Consider the following 25,793-nt stretch of genomic DNA (forward strand, 5'->3'; position numbering starts at 1 on the left):
CATAGGCTGGTTTTTCCATTTACAAAATGGTGGGTGACGGGGTGCTGGTTCCTTCTGTGTTTCATAAGAAATGGTCTCAGTATCATCATGCATCTTATTTTCCATCCACTGGGAGTAGAGAATGCATCTTTGTCATTCCTAAACACTTAATTAACAGCCTGCTTACTTGCAGTGAGCTGTGTAAGGATAATAGTCGGTCTATAACTTGCTTTCCCACAGGGTTGCCAGTGGCTGCCCAGAAAGACTAGACACCTGGGTGGCTCAGTCGGTTGGGTGCCTGACTCTTGGTTTTGGCTCAGGTCATGATCTCAGAGTCATGAGATTGAATCCTGCATCCGGCTCACGCTCAGTGTGGAGTCTGCTTGTCTCTCCTCCTTTGCCCCTCCCCCCACAGTCTCTCTCAAATAAATTAAATTTAGTATTTATTTGAAAAGTTCATTTGGTGATGTTATATTCTTCCAATGGGTGTTTTCTCATTAAAACTCTGGGCATCCTCTGAGATTATCAGCAACATTACGGTATTTTATAAATATTTCACTTAATAATAGTGACCGCTGGTTCAACTGGGTTCCCATCTTTTTCCTCGTTCCTCCCTCACTGCTGTTAGTTGTTGAACTGAGAACATCGTTATCACATGCTGGGCTAGCACACCACATGTGAGATGTGGTGCGTAGCAACTAGTGAGGTCATAGAGCGGCAGGCACAGCCATCTAGGTCTCCCCTGCCACCATTCCCTCCATAATGAATAACAATGGTAGAGCGAGCAGGTGGGTGCTCAGGTTGACACCTCATGGTGCGTCCTGACCTGAGCAGCAGTTGAACACCTGCCCCTCTTGTCTGGATAAGAAACCTGTCCCCCTAAGCTTATCTTTTCCAGTGGGAGGGAGAGTGTTCATACTACTTGAACCATGTAAACTGTGAGTAGAGAAACTTTCTTTAAAGGCCATTTTTGAGAATTCCAATGGGAAATAGGTATGGTTTTTTGGGGGGTTTCGGTAGAATGCTTGAGAGTATATTCTACATTTATGTAGTGCCTACAGCCTGCCCATCGGAGTCTATTGTTCTGTGCAAGCGACACATAAGGCTTTTCTTTTTACAAACACGCAAATGGGCCCAGAGGGTTGGAGGCCTTTCTTAGGTCATATGAAACAGTGGTTGGTAGAATCCAGATCTAAACTGGAGCTATTATTTCCTAGCAGAAGCTAGTCTTTATTTATTTAGAGAGGGGGAGGGGGGAGAATCTGAAGCAGGCTCCATGCCCATCAGAGCCCTACTGGGGCTCCATCTCAGGACCCTGAGATCATGATCTGAGCTGAAATCAAGAGTCAGATGCTTCATCGACTGAACCACACAGGTGCCCCAACACAGGTCTTTAGAAAAACAATGTTTAAAGTATGTGATAACGACTGACCTCCATGAGCTGACGGTCCAGCAGGAAGGAGGGTGAGGAGGGGTGCGATGGCTCCTGAACACTGCTCTCAAGCTGGCCTAACGCCAGCCTTCCGCTTCACATCCCTGTGATTGTGCCGGCAAGGGAAGCTGGGCCTTCATCAACCCGGGCTTGGCTTTAGGCTCCCTAAAAGCGTTTGCAACGGGGGAGGCCAGAAAACACTACAGAAGAGAAAGTCACAGAAAGAACAGAAAGATCAAAAAAAAAAAAAAAAAAACAAACCCCAGAAAGATAAGGAGAGAAAGATCCTTGTGGAAGTGCAAACAAATTACAAGTTGCCAAAAGCTGTTGCAAACGTGATTGCAGCATCCCTGCCTATACCCCCACCGCCGGTTCCCAGAGGATGGCTCCCGTGTTGAGGGCTGCTCAGGTCGTGCTGGGGAAGGTCCGCTGCCTAAGTGAAGGCTCCCAGGTCTGACCGAGTCGTGTGTGAGGAGCTGCCGGCTTCACAGGTCCAGAAAAAGCTCCGGCTAAGCCCTTACAGCGTCTGCGCCTCCCCTTTGGCGGGGGTGAGGAGAGCCTAGGTGGGGCCCCCAGGGTGGGCGCCGATGCTGCGGGCGGAGCAATGATGCTGGGCAGCTGCGCAGCATCACCGTGTGAATGGTGCAGAGGTTCTGTGTCGGCGGGCAATCGGTGCTGCTCCTGTGGGTTTGCATGTTCCTGCTCGGGATTCAGGTTACCGCACCCGACGTCACGCCGTTTCCCTCTTCCCCACCTCCCTCTTCCCGCGGGAGACACTCCCAGCTGTGCTGCTGTCAGCGATCATGCTTTGTTTCTTGCAGCTGCAGACTAGCCCAGTACCTGCCTGCTGGGAGATCAGCGTAATTGGGGGATGGTTCACCAACCATTTTCACACGGGCTGTGGTGGCTGTGGTGATTCGCTGCTCCGTGTAGTCTTGGTCCTAGAGTGTTCTCAGGCCATAGGAAACAGGACAGGTTAGTGCAGAAGAGCGGAGTCCGCGGGCACCCTAAACAGAGGAGGAAGTAGTTTCCAGGAGGCAGCCGTCACAGATCCAAAGTGTATTTCTACAGAGTGTGCAGCTGGAAATTCGTACTCCTTTGCTTTTTAAATTTCGAGTTTTAAATTCCAGTTAACATACAGTATGCTGTTAGTTTCAGGAAGGAGTAGGATTTAGTGATTCATCACTTAACACCTAATATGTGGCACTCGCCACACCTTAATGCTCGACACCTGCTGGCCCATTTCCCCTCCAGCAGCCCTGGGTTCTCTGTCATTAGGAGTCCGTTTTGTGTTTGCTTCTTTCTTTCCTTTCTCCCATGTTCATCTGTTTTGTTTCTTATATTCCATATTCCACACATGAGTGAGATTATATAGTGTTTGTCCTTCTCTGACTGACCTATTTCCTATAGCATCATACCCTCTAGCTCCATCCATATCCTTGCAAATGGCAAGATTTCATACTTCCCGATGGCTGAGGAATATTCCATTGTGAATACAGACGACATCCCCTTTATCCATTCATCTGTCAAAGGACATCGAGGCTCCTTCCACAGTTTGGCTCCTGTGGACATGGCTGCTGTGAACATTGTGGCGTGAGTGCCCCCTTCTAATGTGCATTCTTGTCCTCTTTGGGTAAATACCTAGTACTGCAATTGCTGGATTGTAGGGTAGCATATTTTCACCTTTTTGAGGGGTCTCCATCCTATTTTTCAGAGTGGCTGCACCAGCTTGCATTCCTACCAGCAGTGGAATAGGGCTCCCCTTTCTCTGCATCCTCACCAACACCTGCTGTTTCTTATGTTGTTAACTTTAGACATCCTGACAGGTGTGAGGTGGTATCTTATCATAGTTTTAATTTGTATTTCCCTGATGATGACTGATATTGAGCATCTTGACACGTGCCTGTTGGCCCCCTACATGTCCTCTTTGAGAAAAACATCTGTTCATGTCTCCTGCTTGTTTTTTAACTGGGTTGTTTGTTTCTTAGGTGTTAAGTTTAGTAAGTTCTTTATAGACCTTGGGTACTAGCCCTTTTTCTGATATGTCATTTGCAAATATCTTCTCCCATTCTGTAGGTTGTCTTTTAATTTTGTTGACTGTTTGCTTTGCTGTGCAGAAGCTTTTTATCTTGATGAAGTCCCAAGAGTTCATTTTTGCTGCTGTTTCCTTTGCCTTCATAGATGTGTCTTGCAAGAAGTTGCTGTGACCAAGGTTGAAGAGGTTGCTACCTGTGTTCTTCTCTAGGATTTTGATGGATTCTTGTTTCACATTTAGATCTTTGAACCATTTTGAGTGTATCTTTGTGTCTGGCATAAGAGAATGGTCTAGTTTCATTCTTCTGCACGTGGCTGTCCAGTTTTCCCAGCACCATTTGTTGAAGACACTGTCCTTCTTCCATTGCATATTGTTTCCTGCTTTGTGACCATAGAGTCGAGGGCCCATTTTTGGGTTATCTATTCTGTTCATTGATCTCTGTGTCTGATTTTGTGCCAGGATTATACAGTCTTGATGATCACAGCTTTGTAATAAAGCTTGAAGTCAGGCATTGTGATACCTCCAGAATTGCTTTTCTTTTTCAGACTTACTTTGGCTATCAAGGTCTATTTTGGTTCCATACAAATCTTAGGATTGCTTGTTCTAGCTCTGTGAAAAATGCTGGTGGTATTTTGATAGGGATTGCATTAAATGTGTAGATTGCTTTGGGTAGTACAGACGTTTAACAATATTTGTTCTTCCAATTCATGAGCATGGAATACTTTTCCATTTCTTTGTGTCATCTTCAATTTCTTTCATAAGCGTTCTGTAGTTATCAGAATATAGATCCTTTACTTCTTTGGTTAGGTTTATTCCTTTTTTTTTTTTTTTAAATCTTTTTTATTTTTTTTTAATTTTTTATTTATTTATGATAGTCACAGAGAGAGAAAGAGAGGCAGAGACACAGGCGGAGGGAGAAGCAGGCTCCATGCACCGGGAGCCTGATGTGGGATTCGATCCTGGGTCTCCAGGATCGCGCCCTGGGCCAAAGGCAGGTGCCAAACCGCTGCGCCACCCAGGGATCCCTGGTTAGGTTTATTCCTAAGTATCTTATGGTTTGGGTGCATTTGTAAATGGGATCAATTCCTTAATTTCTTATCATTAGTTTATAGAAATGCAACAGGTTTCTGTACATTGATTTTATGTACTGCAACTTTGCTGAATTCATGCTTTGGTCCTAGCAAGTTTTTGGTGGTCTTTCAGGTTTTCTACATAGAGTATCATGTTGTCTGCAAATAGTGGAAGTCTGACTTCTTCCTTGTGATTCTGAGACCTTTTATTTCTTTTTGTTGTCTCATTGCTGAGGCTGAGACTTCCAGGACTATGTTACATAGTAATGGAGAGAGTGGGAGTCCTTGTCTTGTTTCTTGACTATAGAGGAAAAGCTCTCTTTCTCCCCATTGAGGATAATATTAGCTGTGGGTTTTTCATATATGGCCTTCATGACATTGAGGTATCTTCCCTCTATCACTACTTTGTTCAGGGTGTTTATCAAGAGATGATGCTATATTTTGTCAAATGCTTTTTCTGCATCTATTGACAGCATCATATGGTTCATTCTTTTATTAACATGGTGTATCACCTTGACTAATTTGTGAATATGGAACCACCCTTGCAGCCCAGGAATAAATCCCACTTGATCATGTTGAATGATTCTTTTAATGTACTGTTGAATTCGATTTGCTAGTATTTTATGAAGAATTTTTGCATCTGTGTTCACCAGGGTTATTGGTCTGTAATTCCCCTTTTTGTGGGGTCTTTGTCTGATTTTGGAATCAAGGTAATTCTGGCCTTATAGAATGAGTTTAGAGGTTTTCCTTCCATTTCTATTTTTTTGGGAACAGTTTGAGGAGAATAGGTATTAACTCTTCTTTAAATGTCTGGTAGTATTCCACTGGGCATCCATCCAGCCCTGGATTTTTGTTAGAAGATTTTAGATTCCTGATTCCGTTTCTTTGCTGGTTATGGGCATGATCAAATTTTCTGTTTCTTTCTGTTTCACTTTAGTAGTTTGTGGGTTTCTAGGAATTTGTCCATTTCTTCCAGATTGCCCAGTTTGTTGGCATATTATTTTTCATAATATTCCCTTATAATTGTATTTCTGTGGTGTTGGTTGTGATCTCTCCTCTTTCATTCATGATTTCATCTATTTGGGTCCTTTCTATTTTCTTTTTGATAAATCTGCTTAGGGGCTTATCAATTTTATTAATTCTTTCAAAGAACCAGTTCTTAATCTGTTCTACTGGGTTTTTTGTTTCAATACCAATTATTTATGCTCCAATCTTTATTATTTCCCTTCTTCTGCTGGTTTTAGGCTTGATTTGCTGTTCCTTTTCTAGCTCCGTTAGGTGTAGGGTTAGGTTGTGTGTTTGAAGCTTTTCTTGCTTCTTAAGGTAGGCCTGTATTGCTATATACTTCCTTCTTAAGACTGCCTTTGCTGTATCCCAAAGGTTTGGACATACGTGTTTTATTTTTATTTGTTTCCATGTATTTAAAAATTTTTCTTCTTTAATTTCCTGGTTACCCCTATTCATTCTTTAGTAGGATGTTCTTTAATCCATGTATTTGTGGTCTTTTCAAAATTTTTCTTGTGGTTGACTTCAAGTTCCATAGCGTTGTGGCCTGAAAATATACCTGGTATGGTGTCAGTCTTTTTGTACTTGTTGAGGGCTGATTTGTGACCTAGTATGTGATCTGTTTTGGAGAATTGTTCCATGCACACTCGAAAAGAATGTGTATTCTGCTGCTTTAGGATGAAGTTTTATAATATATTTGTTAAGTCAATCTTGTCCAATGTGTCATTCAATATCACTGTTTTCTTGTTGATTTTCTGCTTAGGTGATCTGTCCATTGCTGTAAGTGGGGTGTTAAAAAGTCCCCTACCATTTTATTGTTATTTTAAAGATTTTATTTATTTGAGAGAGAGAAAGCATGTGAGAGAGAGCACAAGCTAAGGGAGGGACAGGGGGAGAAGCAGACTCCCATTAAGCAGGGAGCTTGATCCCAGGGTCCTGAGATCATGACCTGAGCTGAAGACAGGATGCTTCACCGACTGACCCACCCAGGCACTCCTATTATTTTATTATCAATGAGTTTCTTTATGTTTATTAGTTGATTTATATATTTAGGTGGTCCTAATTGGGGGCAAAAATATTACAATTGTTAGATCTTCATGATGGGTGGACCCCTTAATTATGGTATAATGACCTTCTTCATCTCTTGTTACAGTCTTTGTTTCAAAATCTAGTTTGTCTGGGGGAGCCTGGGTGGCTCAGTCAGTTAAGTGTCTGCCTTTGGCTCAGGTCCTGATGCCAGGGTTGGGCTCCACACTGGGAGCCTTTTGGGGTTTTCTCTTTCCCTCTCCCCCTGTCCTTCTCCCTTTGTGTGCTTTCTCTCTAAAAAACAAGTAAGTAAATAACAATAAATCTAGTTTATCTGATATAAGTATGGCTACTCTGGCTTTCTTTTGACATCCATTAACATGATGGATGTTTCTCCATCCCCTCACTTTGAATCTGCAGATATCTCTAGGTCTAAAATGAGTCTCTTGTAGGCAGCATATAGATTGATCTTGTTTTTTGTATCCATTCCGATACTGCCTTTCTTTTTTTTTTCTCTTTTTTTTTTCTTTTATTTATTTATGATAGTCACACAGAGAGAAGGAGAGAGGCAGAGAGAGAAGCAGGCTCCATGCACCGGGAGCCCAACATGGGATTCGATCCCGGGTCTTCAGGATCGCGCCCTGGGCCAAAGGCAGGCGCCAAACCGCTGCGCCACCCAGGGATCCCTGATACTGCCTTTCAATTGGAGTATTTAGTCCATTTACATTCAGAGTGATTATTGAACAATATGAATTTATTGCCACTGTGTTACCTGTAGAGTTGGTGTCTGGTGATGTTCTCTGGACCCTTGTAGTCTTTGTTGATTTGTCTTTTTATTTCTCCACTAGAAGAGTCCCCGTTAAAATTTCTTACAGGGATGGTTTAGTGTTCATGAACTCCTTTGGTTTTTATCTGGGAAACTCTTTATCTTTCCTTCTATTCTGAATGACTGCATTGCTGGATAAAGAATTCTTGGCTGCATGTTTTTCCCACTCAACATGTTGAATATATCGTGCCACTTCTTTCTGGCTTGTCTAGTCTCTATGGACAGATCTGCTGCAAACCTGATCTGTCTTCTCTTGTAGGTTAAGGATATTTTTTCCCTTGCTGCTTTCAGGATTCTTTCCTTGTCTGTGTATTTTGTGAATTTGATTATGCCATGCCTTGGCAATGGTCAGCTTTTGTTGAATTTAATGGCAGTTCTCTGTGCTTATTGGATTTTTTTTCTTTAAAGATTTTATGTATTCATGAGAGACACAGAGAGAGAGAGACGGAGACAGAGACACAGGCAGAGGGAGAAGCAGGCTCCATGCAGGGAGCCTGATGCGGGACTCGATCCTGGGACTCCAGGATCATGCCCTGGGTTTACATTTTACATGTTTACATTTGAATACATGTCTTTATTAGGAAAATTGTAAGTGCATACACATCTTTTCATTGATATGACTTCAGAGTAGAAATGGTGGTTTCTCAAAAGGACTTGTTATTTGTTAAAAAAAAAAAAAAAAAAAAAGCACACTGCGTACAGGAAGCTGCCTTCTCCTGGACCCTTTTCACATTATCTGGGAGATGTATTTAAACAACACAAAATACAGTATTCATCACATTTAACACTGAACCCATCACTGCCCGGAGACCGAGAAGCCAGCGAGGTTACTGACTCACAAAGTTGCCTGGGAGGATTTTTTTCAACTTGGCAATGTCAGGGGTCTGCTTAAGGGACTTGAGATTTTATGGAAGCATTTCCTTGGGATGGGGCTCCCTTGGAATGGGTCAGGGAGGATGTGTACAGGGACCCCCACAATTCTCACCCAGCTGCAGAAGGGTGCACTGCCTGCAGGGAGGTGATGAGCAGCCTATGGCCATAACAGCAGACCGCAGTCAGAAAAGGAAGGTCAAATCGGATCCAATGAAAACGCTGAGAAGTTCTCTGGACTTCTCAGGGGTGGGGGAGACTGCAACCTTTGGCTATTCAGGTCCTCTGCTCAAAGCTGAACCTCCTCTCTTTGGAGGACAGACCCACATGCAGAGGGTCCCCTTCCTGAGCCTCCTCGCTGGGGTCTCAGCAACTGGCTGGGGCTTGACAGAGACCAGTACAAACACCACATGGTACAGATTGGGAGGAAGTTCTGGCCTCTGGACTACACAGCCGAAGCAAGGAGAGCTCTCAAGTTACAGGCACCAGACTGCTGAGCCACCCAGGGATCCCTGGATTTTTATTTCTGTGTCCTTCCCCAGATTAGGGAAGGTTTCAGCTATAATTCATCTGAGTAAACCTTCTACCCCTTTTTCTCTCTCTTCATTTTCTGGAACTATGACATGGATATTATTATGTTTTAATAAGTCGCTGACTTCCCTAATTATATCTTCATGATCCATTACCCTTCTTTCCCTCCTTTTTTTCAGCTTCATCATTTTTCATCACTGTATCACTGACTCGCTCCTCTGCTCCATCCATCCTTGTTTTCATGGCTTACACTTGGGATTACATCTTGGTTACAGCATTTTTAATTTCAGCCCGACTAGATTTTAGTTCTTTTATCTCTGCATTAAGGGATTCTCTAGTGTCTTCTATGCTTATTTCAAGCCCAGTTAGTATCCTTATAATTGTTTTAAATTCTAGTTCAGACATCTTAGTGATATCTATATTGATTTAATCCCTGGCCATGAGTTCTACTTCCTGTTCTTTTTTTGGAGGGGGATGAATTTCTCTGTCATTTCATTTTGTCCAGAAAAGAAAAGAAGAAAAAGAAAAAACCCACAAACCACACACAAAAAAACTGGATTCCGGATGTGTTTTGGTCTGCTTGTTAAAAGAATCTAGATCCCAGGGGTACCTGGGTGGCTCAGTTGTTAAGTGTCTAACTCTTGATTTCAGTTGAGGTCATGATCTTAGAGTTGTGGGATTGAGCCCTGCATCAGGCTCCATGCTCAGCAGAGTCTGGTTGAAAGTCTCTCTCTGCCCCTCCCCCTGCTTGTATGTTCTCTCTCTCTCTAAAATAAATAAAATATTAAAGAATCTAAATCCCAAAATAAAAAAATAAAATAAAAGAAGGGCACCTGGGTGGCTCAGTGGTTGAGCATCTGCCTTCAGCTCAGGTCGTGATCCCAGGGTCCTGGGATTGAGTCCCAGATCAGGTTCCCCACAGGGAGCCTGCTTCTCCCTCAACCTATGGCTCTGCCTCTCTCTCTGTGTTTATCATAAATAAACAATAAATAAATAAATAAAATCTTAAAAAATGAAAGTAAACAAAAAATAAAGTATATATAAAATAAGATTAATAAATAAAGGAATGAATAAGAAAATAGATAAAAAAATAATAAAGAATAAAAGTAAAGAGGAAGCTAGATCCTATTTTGTCTGGAGCTGACGCTTTGGAGCACTCTGATCAGTAAACTTGGTGCAAACAAGTTGTTTGTGCTGGTTTTCTGTGGGAGGAGCCTGTTGTGCGGATTCTCAGGTGGATTCACCCTAGTGGAAACATGCCTCCAGGGCACAAGGAGGTGGGGCTTGGTGAACAGGGCTCCTGACTCTGCTGGTGGCACTGTTTTGCTCCCTGAAGGCTCTCAGCACTGATGGGCAGGATGAATAGGGCTGTGCCCAGCTCTCTAGTCTCCCACTCTTCCTGAGTCCTCACAGAAGAGCAATTAATCACTCTGTGTCCTCAGTTTCCACCAGAATCCTGCATTCACCCTACATCATCTGAGCACACCACTGAGTTTCAAAACTCCAAATTTTAGGGACTCTCTTGGTGAGGATCCTTGCTATTCCTCCTGTAGAGAGTCTTGCCGTGCTTTTGCCACTTGCCAGGCAGTCCCAGGAAAGTGGTCACCTAATTGCAGTTTATGAAGTTTATGGCAAAACAGAGCAGAGAGCCGACACCTGCTGCTCTCAGCCCGCTTCCCTGCACCTGCACTTGGGCACTTGGGCACCACCTGTTCTTGCGACCTGGGGCTCCTGAGACCATGCAGTCACACCTGGGATTTCACCACCTGAGCACCTTTAAGCCACGCATGTCCCCCCACTGCAGCAGACTTCTGAAAGTTCTGAATTTATGCTTTGTTGCTTATAATACTTAGCAGTAGCCTTCATAAGCAAGCTCCCTCCCTGTGTCTACATCCACAGATATGTCTTCCCCAGTTTAACTCTGTACTGCCTACCTTCCAAAAGGTGGTTGCTGCTCTATTTGTAGACTTGCAGGTTTTGTTCTTTCAGAGTGATTTCTCAGGGGTTCAGAATGATTTGATAACTAGTGTTTGAGAGACGAGATAAGCTTAGGTTCCCCTAATCCTCAGCCATCTTAACTCCTTCTCCTGTTTATTTCTGATTTCATATACTTGATCCCTCTCTTTTTCCTGGGGGAATCTAGCTAAAGGTTTGTCAGTTTTATCTTTTCAATTATCTAGTTCTCAGTTTCATTTTTTAAAAAGATTTTATTTATTCATGAGAGACAGACAGAGAGAGAGAGAGAGAGAGAGAGAGGCAGAGACACAGGCAGAGGGAGAAGCAGGCTCCATGCAGGGAGCCTGATGTGGGACTCAATCCTGGGCCTCCAGGATCACACCCTGGGCTGAAGGTGGCGCTAAACCCCTGAGCCACCAGGGCTGCCCTAGTTCTCAGTTTCATTGATCTTTTCTATTGTCTTTTTAGTCTATTTATTTCTGCACTGATATTTATAATTTCCTTCTTTCTACTACTTTCAGGCTTTGTTCTTTTTCTAGTTCTTTGAGGTGTAAAGCTAGATTGTTTATTTGAGATTTTTCTTGTTTCTTGAGATAGTCATGTATTGCTATGAACTTCCCTCTTAGAACTGCTCTTGCTGCATTCTATAAATTTTGGTAGGTTGTATTTCCATTTTCATTTGTTTCAAGTTCTTGATTTCTTCATTGACTAACCATTATTCAGTAGCATTTGAGAATTTTCTAGTTTCCTTTTGTGATTGATTACTAGTTTTATATCATTGTGGTCAGAAAAGATGTTTGATATGATATCTTCTTAAAGATAAGAAGACCTGCCTGTTGGTCTAACCTATGGGGTATCCTGGAGAACGTTCCATGTGCATTTGAGAAGAATGTGTATTTTGCTGCTTTCAGATGGAATGTTCTGTGTAAATTTGTTAAGTCCTTCTGGTCTAATGTGTCATCTAAGACTGATGTTTCCTCATTTGATTTTCTGTTTTGATGGTCTATTCATTGATTAAAGTTTGGTATTAAATCTCTCTACTATTATTGTATTGCTATTTCTCCTTTTAAATCTGTTAATATTTGTGTTATATATTTAGAAGCTTCTATGTTGGGTGCATAAATATTTACAAACATTCTATCTTTTATTAGATTCCCCCTTATCATTATGTAATGTTCTTCTTTGTCTCGTAAAGTCTGTTTTTTCTTTTTTTAAAAATATTTATTTATGAGAGAGAGAGAGAGCAAGAGAAGGAGAGAGAGAGAGCGCACAAGCTGAGGGGAGAAGGAAAGGGAGAAGCAGACTTCCCGCTGAGCAGGGAGCCCCATGTGGGGCTTGATCCCAGGACCCCAGGACTATGACCTGAGCTGAAGGCAGACACTTAACCTAGTGAGTCACCTGGGTGCCCCTAAAGTCTATTTTTTCTGATATGGGTATATAGTACCTTTCTTTCTTTTGGTTTCCTTTTGCATTATTATTCCATTCCTTCATTTTCAGTCTGTGGGTATCCTTACATCTGATGTGAGTCTCTTGTAGGCAGCATATAAATAGATTATATTGGTAAAACCATTAAAATAAGTTTTTATCTGTTTATTGAAGTATAAAAAATACAGAAAAGTACAAACCACAAATGCACAGCTCAGTGAATTTTTTTTTTTTTTTGGTAAAACCATTAAATAAGTCTTGGTAAAACCATTAAAATAAGTTTTTATCTGTTTATTGAAGTATAAAAAATACAGAAAAGTACAAACCACAAATGCACAGCTCAGTGAATTTTTTTTTTTTTTTTTGGTAAAACCATTAAATAAGTCTTGGTAAAACCATTAAAATAAGTTTTTATCTGTTTATTGAAGTATAAAAAATACAGAAAAGTACAAACCACAAATGCACAGCTCAGTGAATTTTTTTTTTTTTAACAAAACGAATACACCAAGGACAAGAAAAAGAATGTGACCAGACCCCCAAAGTCCTCATACTATCTCCCAGGCCCCCTCTCTGCTCTGCTCCTCAGTGATTATTACTGTCCTGCCTCCCAACACCATCACATAGTGTTTGCTGACTTTCATATAAATGAAATAATTCAATATGTTTGTGTTTAGCTTTTTTTTTTTGTTCAACATTATGGTTGGAAATTCATCTGTGTTGCAGTACATAGCTGTGATTTGTTTTCCTGTAAATATTCCACTATAGTAACATATTATTATTTATTTGTCCATTCTACTATTGGTGGGCATTTTGTGCTTTTGGTTTTGGCCTTCAGCATTTGCTGCTACAAACATTCTTGTACACAACTTGTGTTGTGCTTGGGCCCACATTTCTGTCAAGTGGTTTTTAAAAAAATCCAACCATTGTGTCTTTTGATTAGAGAATTCAGTCCCTATACATTTAAAGTAATTATCCATGGCCATGTAGTTACTACCATTTTGTTAATTACTTCTGGCTATTTTGCTGTTCCTCTGTTTCTTCTTCTCTTTCTTTCTTTGTGGTTTGATTATTTTTTTCTATAGTATGTTTAGATTCCTTTTCCTTTGTCTTCTCTGTATCTACTAAGTGGTTACTGTCTGGAAAACTCCTGTCTTTTCATCAATTCTGAATGATAATTTTGCTGGGTAGAGTAATCTTGGTTGGAAGTTTTTTCCAGCATTTTGTATATATTGTGTCACCTCCTTTTGAGCTGCCAAGTTTCTGCTGCAAATTCTGCTGCAACTTGTACATAACAAGTTGTTTTTCTCTTGCTGTTTTGAAGATTCTGTCTTTAACTTTTGATATTTTGATTGTAATATGTCTCAGTGTGGGTCTCTTTGTGTTTGTCTTATTTGGAGCTCTCTAGGCTCTCCTGGATCTGGATGTGTTTCCTTCCCCAGTTTAGGGAAGTTTTCAGCCACTATTCCTTCAAATAATTTCCTGCCCCTTACTGTCTCTTCTTCTGGGAGCCCTATCCTGGGACTGTTTGTCCTTCAAAGTCCTTTAAGTCCCATAAGATGTCTTCACTTTTTTCATCCTTTTTTCTTTTTTTTAATTTTTATTTATTTTTATGATAGTCACACACAGAGAGAGAGAGAGAGAGAGAGAGAGAGGCAGAAACATAGGCAGAGGGAGAAACAGGCTCCATGCACCGGGAGCCCGATGTGGGATTCGATCCCGGGTCTCCAGGATTGCGCCCTGGGCCAAAGGCAGGCGCCAAACCGCTGTGCCACCCAGGGATCCCACATCCTTTTTTCTTTTTACTGCTCTGTGCTTGAGTTCATTGATTTCTTTCTTCTGATTCATATAGTCTGCTATTGAACCCTTTCAATGTATTTTTTAAATTCAGTTATTGTACTCTTCAGCCTGTGACTTCTAGTTGGTACTTTCTTATATTTCCTCCCTCTTTGTTGAAGTTTTCACTGTGTTGATCCATGCTTCTCTCAAGTTTGGTAAGCATCTTTGTGAACACTACTTTGACTTCTTCATCAGGTAAACTATCTCCATTTCATTAAGGTTATTTTCTGAAGGTTTATCTTGTTCTTTTGTTTAGAACGTATTCCTCTGTTTCCTCAGTTTACTTGATTCTTTGGTGCGTTTCTTTCCTTTTTTAAAAAAAATATTTATTTATTTGAGAGAGAGTGAGAGAGAGCAAGGGCATAGGCAGGGAGAGGAGCAGAGAGAAGCAGGCTCCCCGATGATCAGGGAGCCCAATGAGGGGCTTGATCCTGGGATTCTGGGATCATGACCTGAGCTGAAGGCAGATGTTTAACTGACTGAGCCACCCAGGCCCCCCTCTCTGTGTGTTTTTTTGTATTAGATGAAACCATTTTTCTCCATTCTAAAGGAATGGCCTTCTGTGGGAGATGACCCTTCTTGTTCAAACTTGCCCTAGCTCTTTGTTGTCTCTAGAACCTTTGTGATTGTCCAAGCAGCATATTTTAACAGCTCCCAGTTGTTGATGGTGCACCAGGGCCTGTCAGTGTTCCAGTGGGTGATATCTCTCTCAGCATCTAGATTCAGGCTGAATGGAAGCCAGCCACTCAGGCAGCAGCTTGTATGCAAATATGTACGGTCCTGTGGGATCACAAGCATAAGCCCTGTTGGCCACTAGAACAGATGATCTGGAGGTCCCCTGGCCTCTGTACCCTGAGAGCAGCACTGGAGCTTCTAGATGTGTGCCAAATCTGAAGCATGCCCCTGAGGCTGAAGCCCCAGGACAAGCAAATAGCCCATTTTTACAGAGAAACTCAGGATATGTTCCAATCTGCTGTCTGCAGTGCCCTGGGAGTGGTAGGCTACCAAGAACAGCCTCTGTTGCAGCTCCAGGGGAGACCCAGGAGTGTAAGCCCCTTGGCCACGAGAGCCAGTCATTCAAGGGGGTGTCCAGGGTGGCCTCCACAAAAATTAGGACACTAGATGCACACCAGCTGGAGCATGGCAGAGGGAGAGCATAAAGGTAGAATCCACCTTCCCAGGTCTCTAGGAGAGTTCATGGTCAACCCTTAGATGTATGTTTGATTAGAAGCCTGTTCCTCTGGCTGTGGCACTGAATAGCTTATAGGCCTCTTTCTCCAAAAGACTGAACTCTGGGCTCTGTTGCCTCTTACTCTGACCTGGGGGTGGTAGCTGTTTGGGAGCTTGTTCTCCATTGGTTACAGGCCTAGGGGACCCGTGAGCATAAAGCCCCATGGAGCCAGGTGATGTAGAGGTGGTCCCTGGCAGCAGCTGCAGAAGCTGGGGTGCCAGAAAGGTATAAGCTCCCACCTGGGTGATCCCAGTGAGCTGCAGTGAGGCAGAGGAGAGTATACACTGGCCTCTGCTCCCCGAGAGCACCTCCGTAGCCCCCAGATGTGTGCGGAACTGGAGCCTGCCTCTTTCTTGGAGAGATGGAAGTAGGTTTCAGACTGCTGTCTGTTCAGTGACCTTGGGGAGGTATTTTGCCAACAGCTGTCTCTGATTTTTACAGTCCTGTGGGCCCCCAAGCCCTCTGGCTTCAACAGCCAGACTTGACGGGTGTTCCTTGGCTGTAGCTGCAAGAACCAGGGCACCAGGTATGTGTAAAAGCTCCTCTCTGGGAAATACTATTATTGTGGAGTGTAGCAGAAGGGGAGCATAAACACGGTGCCTGCCATGCCTCTGTCCCCAGAGAACAGGCCAGGCCCTGGCCCCTCAGGCCAATGCTGTAAGATTAGCAAATGGATCTAAGGCACTTTTCACACTGCTGCTTCGCCCTGGCCCAGGGTGCTGAGTGGATGCGACCCCTGAGGAAGCATTTCTCCGGTTCTCTAGCACTCTGGGTCTCGTGGTCACCTGCCCCATTGTTTCTCAAAACCACGTTTTGAGGTTTTGTTCCTCCAGTGCAGCTCTTAGACGTTGGGGTGCTGATGCGGGGCAGAACACTTTGCTCATCAGGGAGAAGGTCTGGGTTTGTGAGTTCCCTCCCGATTGTGGGTCATTGCACTGGGGGTAGTGATTCTGGTGAAATCAAGACTTAGCCTCTCCTGCCTGCGGTGGTGTGGCTCTTGTTTCCAGATGTGAGGAAAATGAGTAGGTGCTCCACTCACTTCAGAGGCACTTGTTTTATGTGTGATGGTAGATTTGGCTCATCCATGGGTTTCAGTGGCTGTCCTGGGGCTCCGCAGGAGAACATCCTCTTGGTAGAAAGTTGTAACTAACAGTTCTGAGGCATGGGTTTGGCTACTCACTCTTCAGCCTTTTGCTGTATTTGTAACTTTTCTGTGAGATTTTTTTTTTGAACTTCCAAAGTGTTCATACCTTTTCTTTTTTTAATATTTCATTTGACAGAGAGAGAGAGAGAAAGCAAGAGAGGGGATCCCTGGGTGGCGCAGTGGTTTGGCACCTGCCTTTGGCTCAGGGCGCGATCCTGGAGACCCGGGATCGAATCCCATGTTGGGCTCCCTGTGCATGGAGCCTGCTTCTCCCTCTGCCTGTGTCTCTGCCTCTCTCTCTCTCTCTCTCTCTGTGACTATCATAAATAAATAAAGAAAAAAATATTTAAAAAAAAAAAAAAAAAGAAAGCAAGAGAGAGGGAGAGAGAGCGAGCACATAAGCAGAGGGAGGGCTAGAGGGAGAGTGAGAAGCAGACTCCCCCACTGAGCAGGGAGCTTGATGCAGAACTTGATCCCAAGACCCTGAGATCATGACCTGAGCCACCCAGGTGCCCCTGTTCATACTCTGTTGATTTCATTTCTAGCAGTCTGACCTAAGCAAATAATCAGAAACCCAAGCTAAGATTTAGGTACAAAGCTTACACACTTTTTGTAAATAACCCAATATCTATCTGGAAAATGGCAACTTAACCCAGGTACAGTTCCTATTTTGCAGCTAATTAATTAATCAATTAAAAATATTTATTTATTCACAGGAGACACAAAGAGAGAGAGAGAGAGAGAGACAGAGACATAGGCAGAGGGAGAAGCAGGTTCCCTGAAGGGAACCTGATGTGGGACTCGATTCTAGGACTCCGGGGTCAGGACCTGAGCCGAAGGCAGACGCTCAACCATGGAGCCACCCAGGTGTCCCTGTAGCTATTTAAATACTGTTTTGGAACAATTTTTATTGCTTCAGGAAAATTCTTGTACTATATTACATGAGAAAGTAAGATGTATCTTGCTGGGTAGTCTCTCCATTACATATCTAGCATCTCTTGAGTTATATGTCTGATGACTTCCAAGGAAGCCCCTGAACATCAACATGATTGTCTGCTGGGGTTACTGTGGGTGGTTTTCTTCTTTATGCACATGCTATTTTTCAGATTTTCCAGAAGGAGAGCATATGTAATTTTTTTAATGAAAAGAAAAAAGTTAAAAAAACAGACATAATCCCACTGTCTCCCAGGAACCTTTCAGAGGCTTCAAAGGAGTCTGGGCACTTGAAGTCCTGTAAGCACATGGCAGTCCTAGGGCTTCTCTGTTACTGTCATTTGCTCTGTTTACTTTACTTTCCTTCTTTTTAAGTGAGAGATTCTGTATTTTTTCTGACTTCAGAATGGATTACTTGCATTTTTCTGAAAACCTCATTCCCAGATAACTGGTTTTCATGTTCATGCCTTACATTAATGTTTTGGTGTTGACCTGTGTGGATGTCTGTGCTGCTCTTTCCTCAGGGGTTGTGTGCCTGAGATTCACACTTTCTGCAGCACTTTGTGGGTAGTTTGGGTTGGTGCACTTGGAGACAAGAGGGCAGGAAAAGGCTCTGAGAGTCAAAATTGTGGTTCGGCACGTGAAGACACCTGGTGTGAACTTCTGTACAAGCCTCACATTTCTCATGGCATTCCCAGGTTCCTGCCTGAACACTTAGAGGCCTGAGGGAGCTCAGGTGCAGGGGAGATTCTATGCGGCACCAAGTCTGCACCAGGTCTGGGCAGTGCAGGAATGTGAACTCTGAGTCAGAAAACCTTGCCTTTGTCTCAGCCACATATGACTGAGTGACTGGTTCAGCATGGCCGTGAGGCCATGTTCCCACCTTCTTTGGGGGTGTTAGGGCGTCCGGGTGGGGTCACGTTATGACCTAAGGGCTCCTGGCAGTGCACATCATTATGAATAAAAAGTAAGCATCTGTAGAGGAAAAAGCAACTGCAGCTTGAAACCAAAGGTTTCTGTCCTGGGACGAAAGTTGTTTTCTCCCTCCAGCAGTGCTGGCTCCATGTAACCCTCCCTCCCCTGGATGATTAGCTTGAGGCCAAGATGGTTCAGGTCAAGAAAAAAATCAGGTGTTCATTTTTATAGCTCCCTGGGGAAGGGAATTGGGAAGATGGCACTTGTTTCCTGGGCTGGAGAGACCAATGTTGAATCATTTTGTTTGCTTTTTATTAACATAATAGGGGTTATTCCATTCCTTGGGAAACATGGTTCAGTAATGAAAAGTTCTCAATTCCTGAAAGTTCTCTTTTTATGAAAAGAGAGAAGAGAAGAAAGCAAAATGAGGAAAGATAAAAGGGAAAAAGAGTTTGTATATTGACCTGGGGAGTCTTCCCGGCAGAGAAATACTGAGGTCCTGGAGGGAAGGTGGGTGTACAGGTAGGGCAGAGAGTGTTCCTGCATGCTGGGAAGTCCATGTTCAGGTCACTGGGGGTCACGTTACAGTCTCAATGCCAGTAACAGATGAGAAGAAAATCCCAGATGCTTGTTGGATGGGCTCTTGGTCATTATGGTCATTTGCTCCAAGGCAAATCCTATAACTCTCTAGGCAACAATTGTTTTGGGGATTAGCCAATGGTTCTCAAGGTGTAATTCTTGGACTGGCAGGTTCCACATCATCTAGGAACTTGTTACAAATGAAAACTTTCAAGCCCTACCCACAGATCTGCGTTTGAGCCTCTGGGGGCAGGTGAGCCAAGTGCTTTGGTTGATTCTGACATGGATGCCACATTCTGGGCTCAGGGTGTGGGGGCACCCTCCAGGCTGTTTTAGTGGGAAGTCTTGAAGTGTCTACTGAGTATCTTTTCTTCCTAGAAATTAGGAATCAGCTAAGCAGGTTTATACTTTCAATAGAAACAATGTATATTGAATATTTTTTCCAAGTTTTTATTCCAGTTCACAAATAGTGTTCCATTAGATTCAGGTGTAGAATTTAGTGATTCATATGAAATATTTTTGTGCCTTTAGGGACTGGCCACTAGTTCAGCCTTTTTCTGTAATTTTAAGTTGAACTTTCAGACCACTGTGACTGATGTTTAGAGCTGCTACAAAAACCACAGCACACTAATTCCTGCTATGAATAAGTTTTCTCCAACAGAACAACCTGCTACCACCCAGTCTAGCAGCTATTTCTTTTCACGCAAGGACTAAAAGGGGGCCTTTCCCCCATATTTGGCTCATTCTTGCATCAGAGCTTTCATTCCTTCATTATAAAGTATAATCCTCATTTCACCTGTTTCTAGAGAACAGGTGTTCTTTAGTCCTTAAGGACTTTGCTGCTTACCTGGGCATTGGGGGAGGTTGTGGGGCAGCAGCCATGGGTCTAAATTGGGGTGGGGTGCTCAGTCCTTCTGTGCTTCCATGGAACGGAGCCTGACCACCTTGCTGCAAATGGCCTGGCTCACACAGTAATGTAGGTTCACATAGAGCTCGGGAACATAGGCGTCCAAGACACTGGCTTCGGAAATGTCTGTGATGGTGGTAGCCTCCACTGTGTGCTGAATAACCAGCTCAGTAATGGCTGTGTCTCTGGGCCCACTGGGCGCAGGTGGTGTGGTGGATAGGCTTGCACAGCCCTGGCCCTCCTGGGCATGATCACTCTTCCTTCTTTTCCTGGTCATCTTGGAACCAAGGACCCCGGAAGTGCATCAGAGTTCTTAAGAAACATTTGATGGAGATGTGAAAATAACTTTATGGCCTTCTTTTGGAACACTTGTCTCAGATTTTTGCTAAACTGGATTTTTAAACAATCAGCATTTAAAAAATATTTAAATGCAATTTGCTAACATAGTATAACCCCTAGTGCTCATCCCATCACATGCCCTCCTCAGTGCCCATCACCCAGTTACCCCATCACCCCCCCCACTTCCCCTTCCACAACCCTTTGTGTGTTTCCCAGAGTCAGGAGTCTCTCATGGTTTGTCTCCCTCTCTGACTTTTCCCACTTAGTTTCCCTCTTTCCCTTATAATCCCTTTCACTATTTTTTATATATGAGTGAGACCATATAATGGTTGTCCTTCTCTGATTGCCTTACTTCACTCAGCATAATACCCTCCAGTTTCATCCACATTGAAGCAAATGGTGAGTATTCATCCTCTCTGATGAGTATTCCTAACTGGAATACTCTTCCATTGTATCTATATATACCACATCTTCTTTATCCATTCATCTGTCAAAGAACATCGAGGCTCCTTCCACAGTTTGACTACTGTGGACATTGCTCCTATAAACATTGAGGTGCAGGTGTCTTGGCTTTTCACTGCATCTGTATCTTTGGGGCAAATCCCCAGCAGTGCAATTGCTGGGTCGTAGGGCAGGTCTATTTTTAACTCTTTGAGGAACCTCCACACAGTTTTCCAGAGTGGCTGCACCAGTTCACATTCCCACCAACAGTGCAAGAGGGTTCCCCTTTTCTCCGCATCCTCTCCAACATTTGTTGTTTCCTGTCTTGTTAATTTTCCTCATTCTCACTGGTGTGAGGTGGTATCTCATTGTGGTTTTGATTTGTATTTCCCTGATGGCCAGTGATGTGGAGCATTTTCTCATGTGCTTGTTGGCCATGTTTATGTCTTCTTTGATGAAATTTCTGTTCATGTATTTTGCCCATTTTATGATGGATTGTTTGTTTCTTGGGTGTTGACTTTGATAAGTTCTTTATAGATCTTGGATACTAGCCCTTTATCTGATACGTCATTTCCAAATATCTTCTCCCATTCTTTAGGTTGTCTTTTAGATTTGTTGATTGTTTCTTTTGCTGTGCAGAAGCTTTTTGTCTTGATGAAGTCCCAAGAGTTCATTTTTTATTTTGTTTCTCTTGTCTTCGTGGATGTATTTTGCAAGAAGTTACTGTGGCCAAGTTCAAAAAGGGTGTTGCCTGTGCTCTCCTCTAGGATGTTGATGGAATCTTGTCTCACATTTAGATCTTTCATCCATTTTTGAGTTTATCTTTGTGTATGGTGTAAGAGAGTGGTCTAGTTTCATTCTTCTGCACATGGCTATCCAATTTTCTCAGCACCATTTATTGAAGAGACTGTCTTTTTCCAGTGGACATTCTTTCCTCTTTTGCCAAATATTAGTTGACCATAGAGTTCAGGGCTCATTTCTGGGTTCTCTATTCTGTTTCATTGATCTATGTGTCTATTTTTGTCCAGTACCACACTGTCTTGATGATCACAAGTTGTAGTACAACTTGAAATTTGGCATTGTGATGCCCCTGGTTACTCAAGGTCTTTTCTGGTTCCACAGAAATCTTTTTTTTTTCTTTTTAAGATTTTATTTATTTATTCATGAGAGAGACAGAGAAAGAGGCAGAGATACAGGCAGAAGAAGCGGGCTCTGCACAGGGAGCCTGATGTGGGACTTGATCCCAGGACCCCGGGATCATGCCCTGAGTTGAAGGCAGATGCTTGCTCAACCACTGAGCCACCCAGGCATCCCTGGTTCCACACAAATCTTAAGATTATTTGTTCCAACTCTGTGAAGAAAGTCCATGGTATTTTGATAGGTATTGCATTGAATGTGTACATTGCCCTGGGTAGCATAGACATTTTCACAATATTTATTCTTCCAATCCATGAGCATCAATATTTTTCCTGTTTCTTTCAGAAGAGTTCTGTAGTTTTAGGATACAGATCCTCTACCTCTTTGGTTAGGTTTATTCCTAGGTATCTTATGCTTTTGGGTGCAATTGTAAATGGGATTGACTCCTTAATTTCTCTTTCTTCAGTCTCATTGTTAGTGTCTAGAAATGCCACTGATTTCTGTGCATTGATTTTGTATCCTGCCACACTGCTGAATTGCTGTAGGAGTTCTAGCAATCTTGGGGCAGAGTGTTTGGGTTTTCTATGTACAGTATCATGTCATCTGCAAAGAGGGAGAGTTTGACTTCTTCTTGGCCAGTTTGAATGCCTTTTATTTCTATTTGTCTGATTGGTGAGACTGGGACGTCTAGAACTATGTTGACTAACAGTGGTGAGAGTGGGCATGCCTGTCGTGTTCCTGGTCTTAGGGGAAAGGCTCTCAGTTTTTCCCCATTGAGAATGATATTCTCGGGATCCCTGAGTGGCGCAGTGGTTTAGCGCCTGCCTTTGGCCCAGGGCGCGATCCCGGAGACCCGGGATCGAGTCCCACGTCGGGCTCCCGGTGCATGGAGCCTGCTTCTGCCTATGTCTCTGTCTCTCTGTCTCTCTCTCTCTGTGACTATCATAAATAAATAAACATTTAAAAAAAAATAAAGAGAATGATATTCTCTGTGGACTTTTCATAAAGGGCTTTTATGATATTGAGAAATGCTTCCTTTATCCCTACACTTTGAATAGTTTTGATCAGGAATGGATGCTGTATTTTGTCACTTGCATTGTCTGTATCTATTGAGAGGATCATGTGGTTTGTGTCTTTTCTTTTACTGATGTGATCTCGCACATCAATAGTTCTACGAGTGTTCAACCACCCTTGCAGCCTGGGAATAAATCCCACTTGGTCGTGGTGAATAATCCTCTTTATGTACTGTTGGATCCTATTGGCTAGAATCTTAGAATTTTAACATCCATGTTCATCAGGGATATTAATCTGTAATTCTCCTCTTTGGTGGGGTCTTTGTCTGGTTTGGGGATCAAGGTAATGCTGGCCTCATAGAATGAATTTGGAAGTATTCCTTCCATTTCTATCTTTTGAAATAGCCATAGTGGGATAAGTATTATTTCTTCTTTAAATGTTTGGTAGACTAACAATCAGCATTTTTAAGGTATCTTTGCAACTTGCCATGAGACCCACTGCCCACATATGATCACTTTGTCTAATACTGCAAGATGCTATGTAACTTGTGATTCATGGCTAACCTCATTGCCCAGCTGACAGGCTGGCTCCTCTGAAGGGCAGCATAGGCCCTGGGGTTGACAATGTGGATTACCAGGTCAGGGAGATCTACATCTCTGCCATCACCAGCTCAGTGCCATCTCTTCAGACTGTGGAGGGACACTCCAGTTGTTTGAGTGTTCCCAGCTGTAAACTGTAAAGTCACTGACAGGGTTAAGTTGATGAATGCCTGTACAAAGCACATTTCTTCCAGGAGTTATTGGTGGTTGCTGATGTCACCAGAATGTCTGTAATGACTGAATGGGGAACTCATGATGCTATGCATAGTACGTATGTTTAATAATGTCAGGGTGAGAAAGGATGAACGGCAAATTTGCAAACCTGGGCATATTTAGGGAGAGATGTGTAGGAAGTATTTGGAAAACCTTTTTCAAAAGGACTTAAAAAGAAGTTTCTAGATCTAAGATGCATCCATCTCCCATCAAATACAACTATAATTTCATTATTTGAAATGACCTACTCATGCTTGAGTTTGAGTCCATTTTCTCTCTGCAAAATGGGGATCATGCTATTGGCTACGTGTGATGATTAAGTGGAAACATGGCACAGGATAGGCTCTTGCTAAATAGCATTCCATTCTGAGGGATGAGTTTCTGCTCATCACCAACACTGCTAACCTCTCCAACATTTAGAATACAAGTGAAAAATGCAAAGAAAAAGTTTTTATTCTTTGATATATAAAACCAAGAAAACTTTAATGTGTAATACAACATAGTTTTTTTTGTTTTGTTTTGTTTTAAAAAGAAAATGGCAGAAGATATGGTACAAAAATACACTGAAGCAGCTGTTCCAAGAAATTCAGAATTCCTAAAGTTATGAACAACAGCATACAAGTCTGAGGAGGCTTCTTCTTTTTTTCTTTAAAAAATTATTCACATTTACTTAATTTAAAACATGGTAAGAAATATAACGTTCCTTCTTGGTAACAGATCCAGTTACTCAACAAGATATTCAATAACCAGCAATAACTTAGTAAAAGAACATTTCATTTCTGATAGTAAGTAGCACTAGAGTTTTGGTTCTATACTTATTGTAGTAAGAAAAAACCCACTTCTGACTGCTTAGGTGCCAAAAAAGATGCTCATACAGTTCACTGGAGCCCGTTAAGTTTGGGTGCATTTGGACTCTCTGCCTAGAGCTCAAAGGGAGAGCATCTCTGGTCCTCCCTTTGCTTAGGAATAAAACCAACAGTGATCACGGTATACAAATAATAACATCAAACATAGGTGCAGGAGACCACAACTACTCAATAAAAGCTATTTCTGCCCAATAAATAGTTTCCAAAAGAAAAATAATTTGCTTTTACACTTAACGAATTCAGGAAAAATGGAGATGTTGACAGGGTTTTCCGTTTGTTAGCAGCAGGACAGTTCTGCCACCGACCAGCAGGGGTTGCTGTGCCACAGGAGAAGCACTGCTAGTCTCCCGGAAAGGCATCCTGGAAAAATATTTTTACCTGTATTTATATGAAAGCTTTGTTTGGTCAAAGTTCTCGAAGTATAAGTGTAATATTTTCTCCTCGACAGTGGACTCAAAGAAAGTACACTTCATGTAAAACTGGTAAAATTACTGAATATATAAAATATTTCTGGAAGATCAAAAGGAAGTGACAGTGAATTTAATGTGTCAAAAAATAATTAATTTTCACTTGTAATTTAAAAACAGAGATAATAGAAACTATACAACCAAATGACTGTGAGCTTTCAAAGGCGTATCTGGGGTTTGTGGTAGGTGGATCCATCCTTTCTGCTGACAATATTTCAAAAATTGCCGTCAATCAGTCTACAGGACTAGTTTTTACCTATGTCGGCCTTTGGTCAGAGAAGTATCGCTGAGCGTACAGCGCCGTCCGGCGGGGGTGGCGTCTGCCCTCGGGGCTGCGGACAAGCCGCCTCTGGCCACCTGCAGGCCCCGCCGGACGGTCTCACACCGGGTCTTTTTTCCAGGGATGTCTGAGAGCCCAGCACCCACTGGGCTATCTGAAGTAGAGCCGTAAACAATGTGAGGACTTGAGATTCATTGTTCACAGTCCTACCTGTTAAAGGTCTGGTATGCATGGTCGGAAGCCGGGCTCTGCCAGTCCGCCGGAGCGCAGTGAAAACGGTGCGGACTCGACAGGTCGTTTTTGCACAAGTCACGTTAAAAACACGAATTCGACTATATTTAAAAAGTAATTTTAAGGCTTCATTCATAAAAGTATTTTAAGAAATTTTTAGATGAAATCTTCTCTGCACGCAGTCAGATCCTTTCTGCCGTTTCGGGAAAGTGCCGGGACCTACCGCGGCAGGACGCAGACCGGGGTGGGCCCGGAGGCGGCGCGGACCACGGGCCGTGGGCGATCCCTGCGTGCCTACAGCGTGACCGCCGGGCCGTGCTCCTCCACCGCCCCCGGGGGCAGTGGCAGGGCCAGGCTGTGGCGCGGGTCCGCGCGCAGCGAGCTGAGCAGCCGGTGCGCGGGGCCCTCCCTGCCGGGCCCGGGCCCGGGGCCTGCGCCTGCGCCTGCGCCTGCGCCTGCGCCGTTGACCCGCGCCTGGCTGCCCGGCGGGGGGCGGCGGCGGCGGC

At 43.1% G+C, this 25,793-nt stretch overlaps 1 protein-coding gene across 1 annotated transcript in view; it reads right to left on the minus strand.

Annotated features, from left to right (window-relative positions):
- Window positions 1-11,053: 11,053 nt before the first annotated feature.
- Window positions 11,054-25,793, minus strand: part of PARD6G (par-6 family cell polarity regulator gamma) — a 94,384-nt gene continuing 79,644 nt past the window's right edge. Inside the window, exon 4 of the mRNA XM_072758169.1 lies at window positions 11,054-25,772. Within this exon, the coding sequence (XP_072614270.1) occupies window positions 25,582-25,772 (191 nt within the window). The 3' untranslated portion in view covers window positions 11,054-25,581. The remainder of the gene's footprint in view (window positions 25,773-25,793) is intronic.

This window comes from Vulpes vulpes, chromosome 5 (assembly GCF_048418805.1).
Source record: "Vulpes vulpes isolate BD-2025 chromosome 5, VulVul3, whole genome shotgun sequence".
NCBI lineage: Eukaryota > Metazoa > Chordata > Mammalia > Carnivora > Canidae > Vulpes > Vulpes vulpes.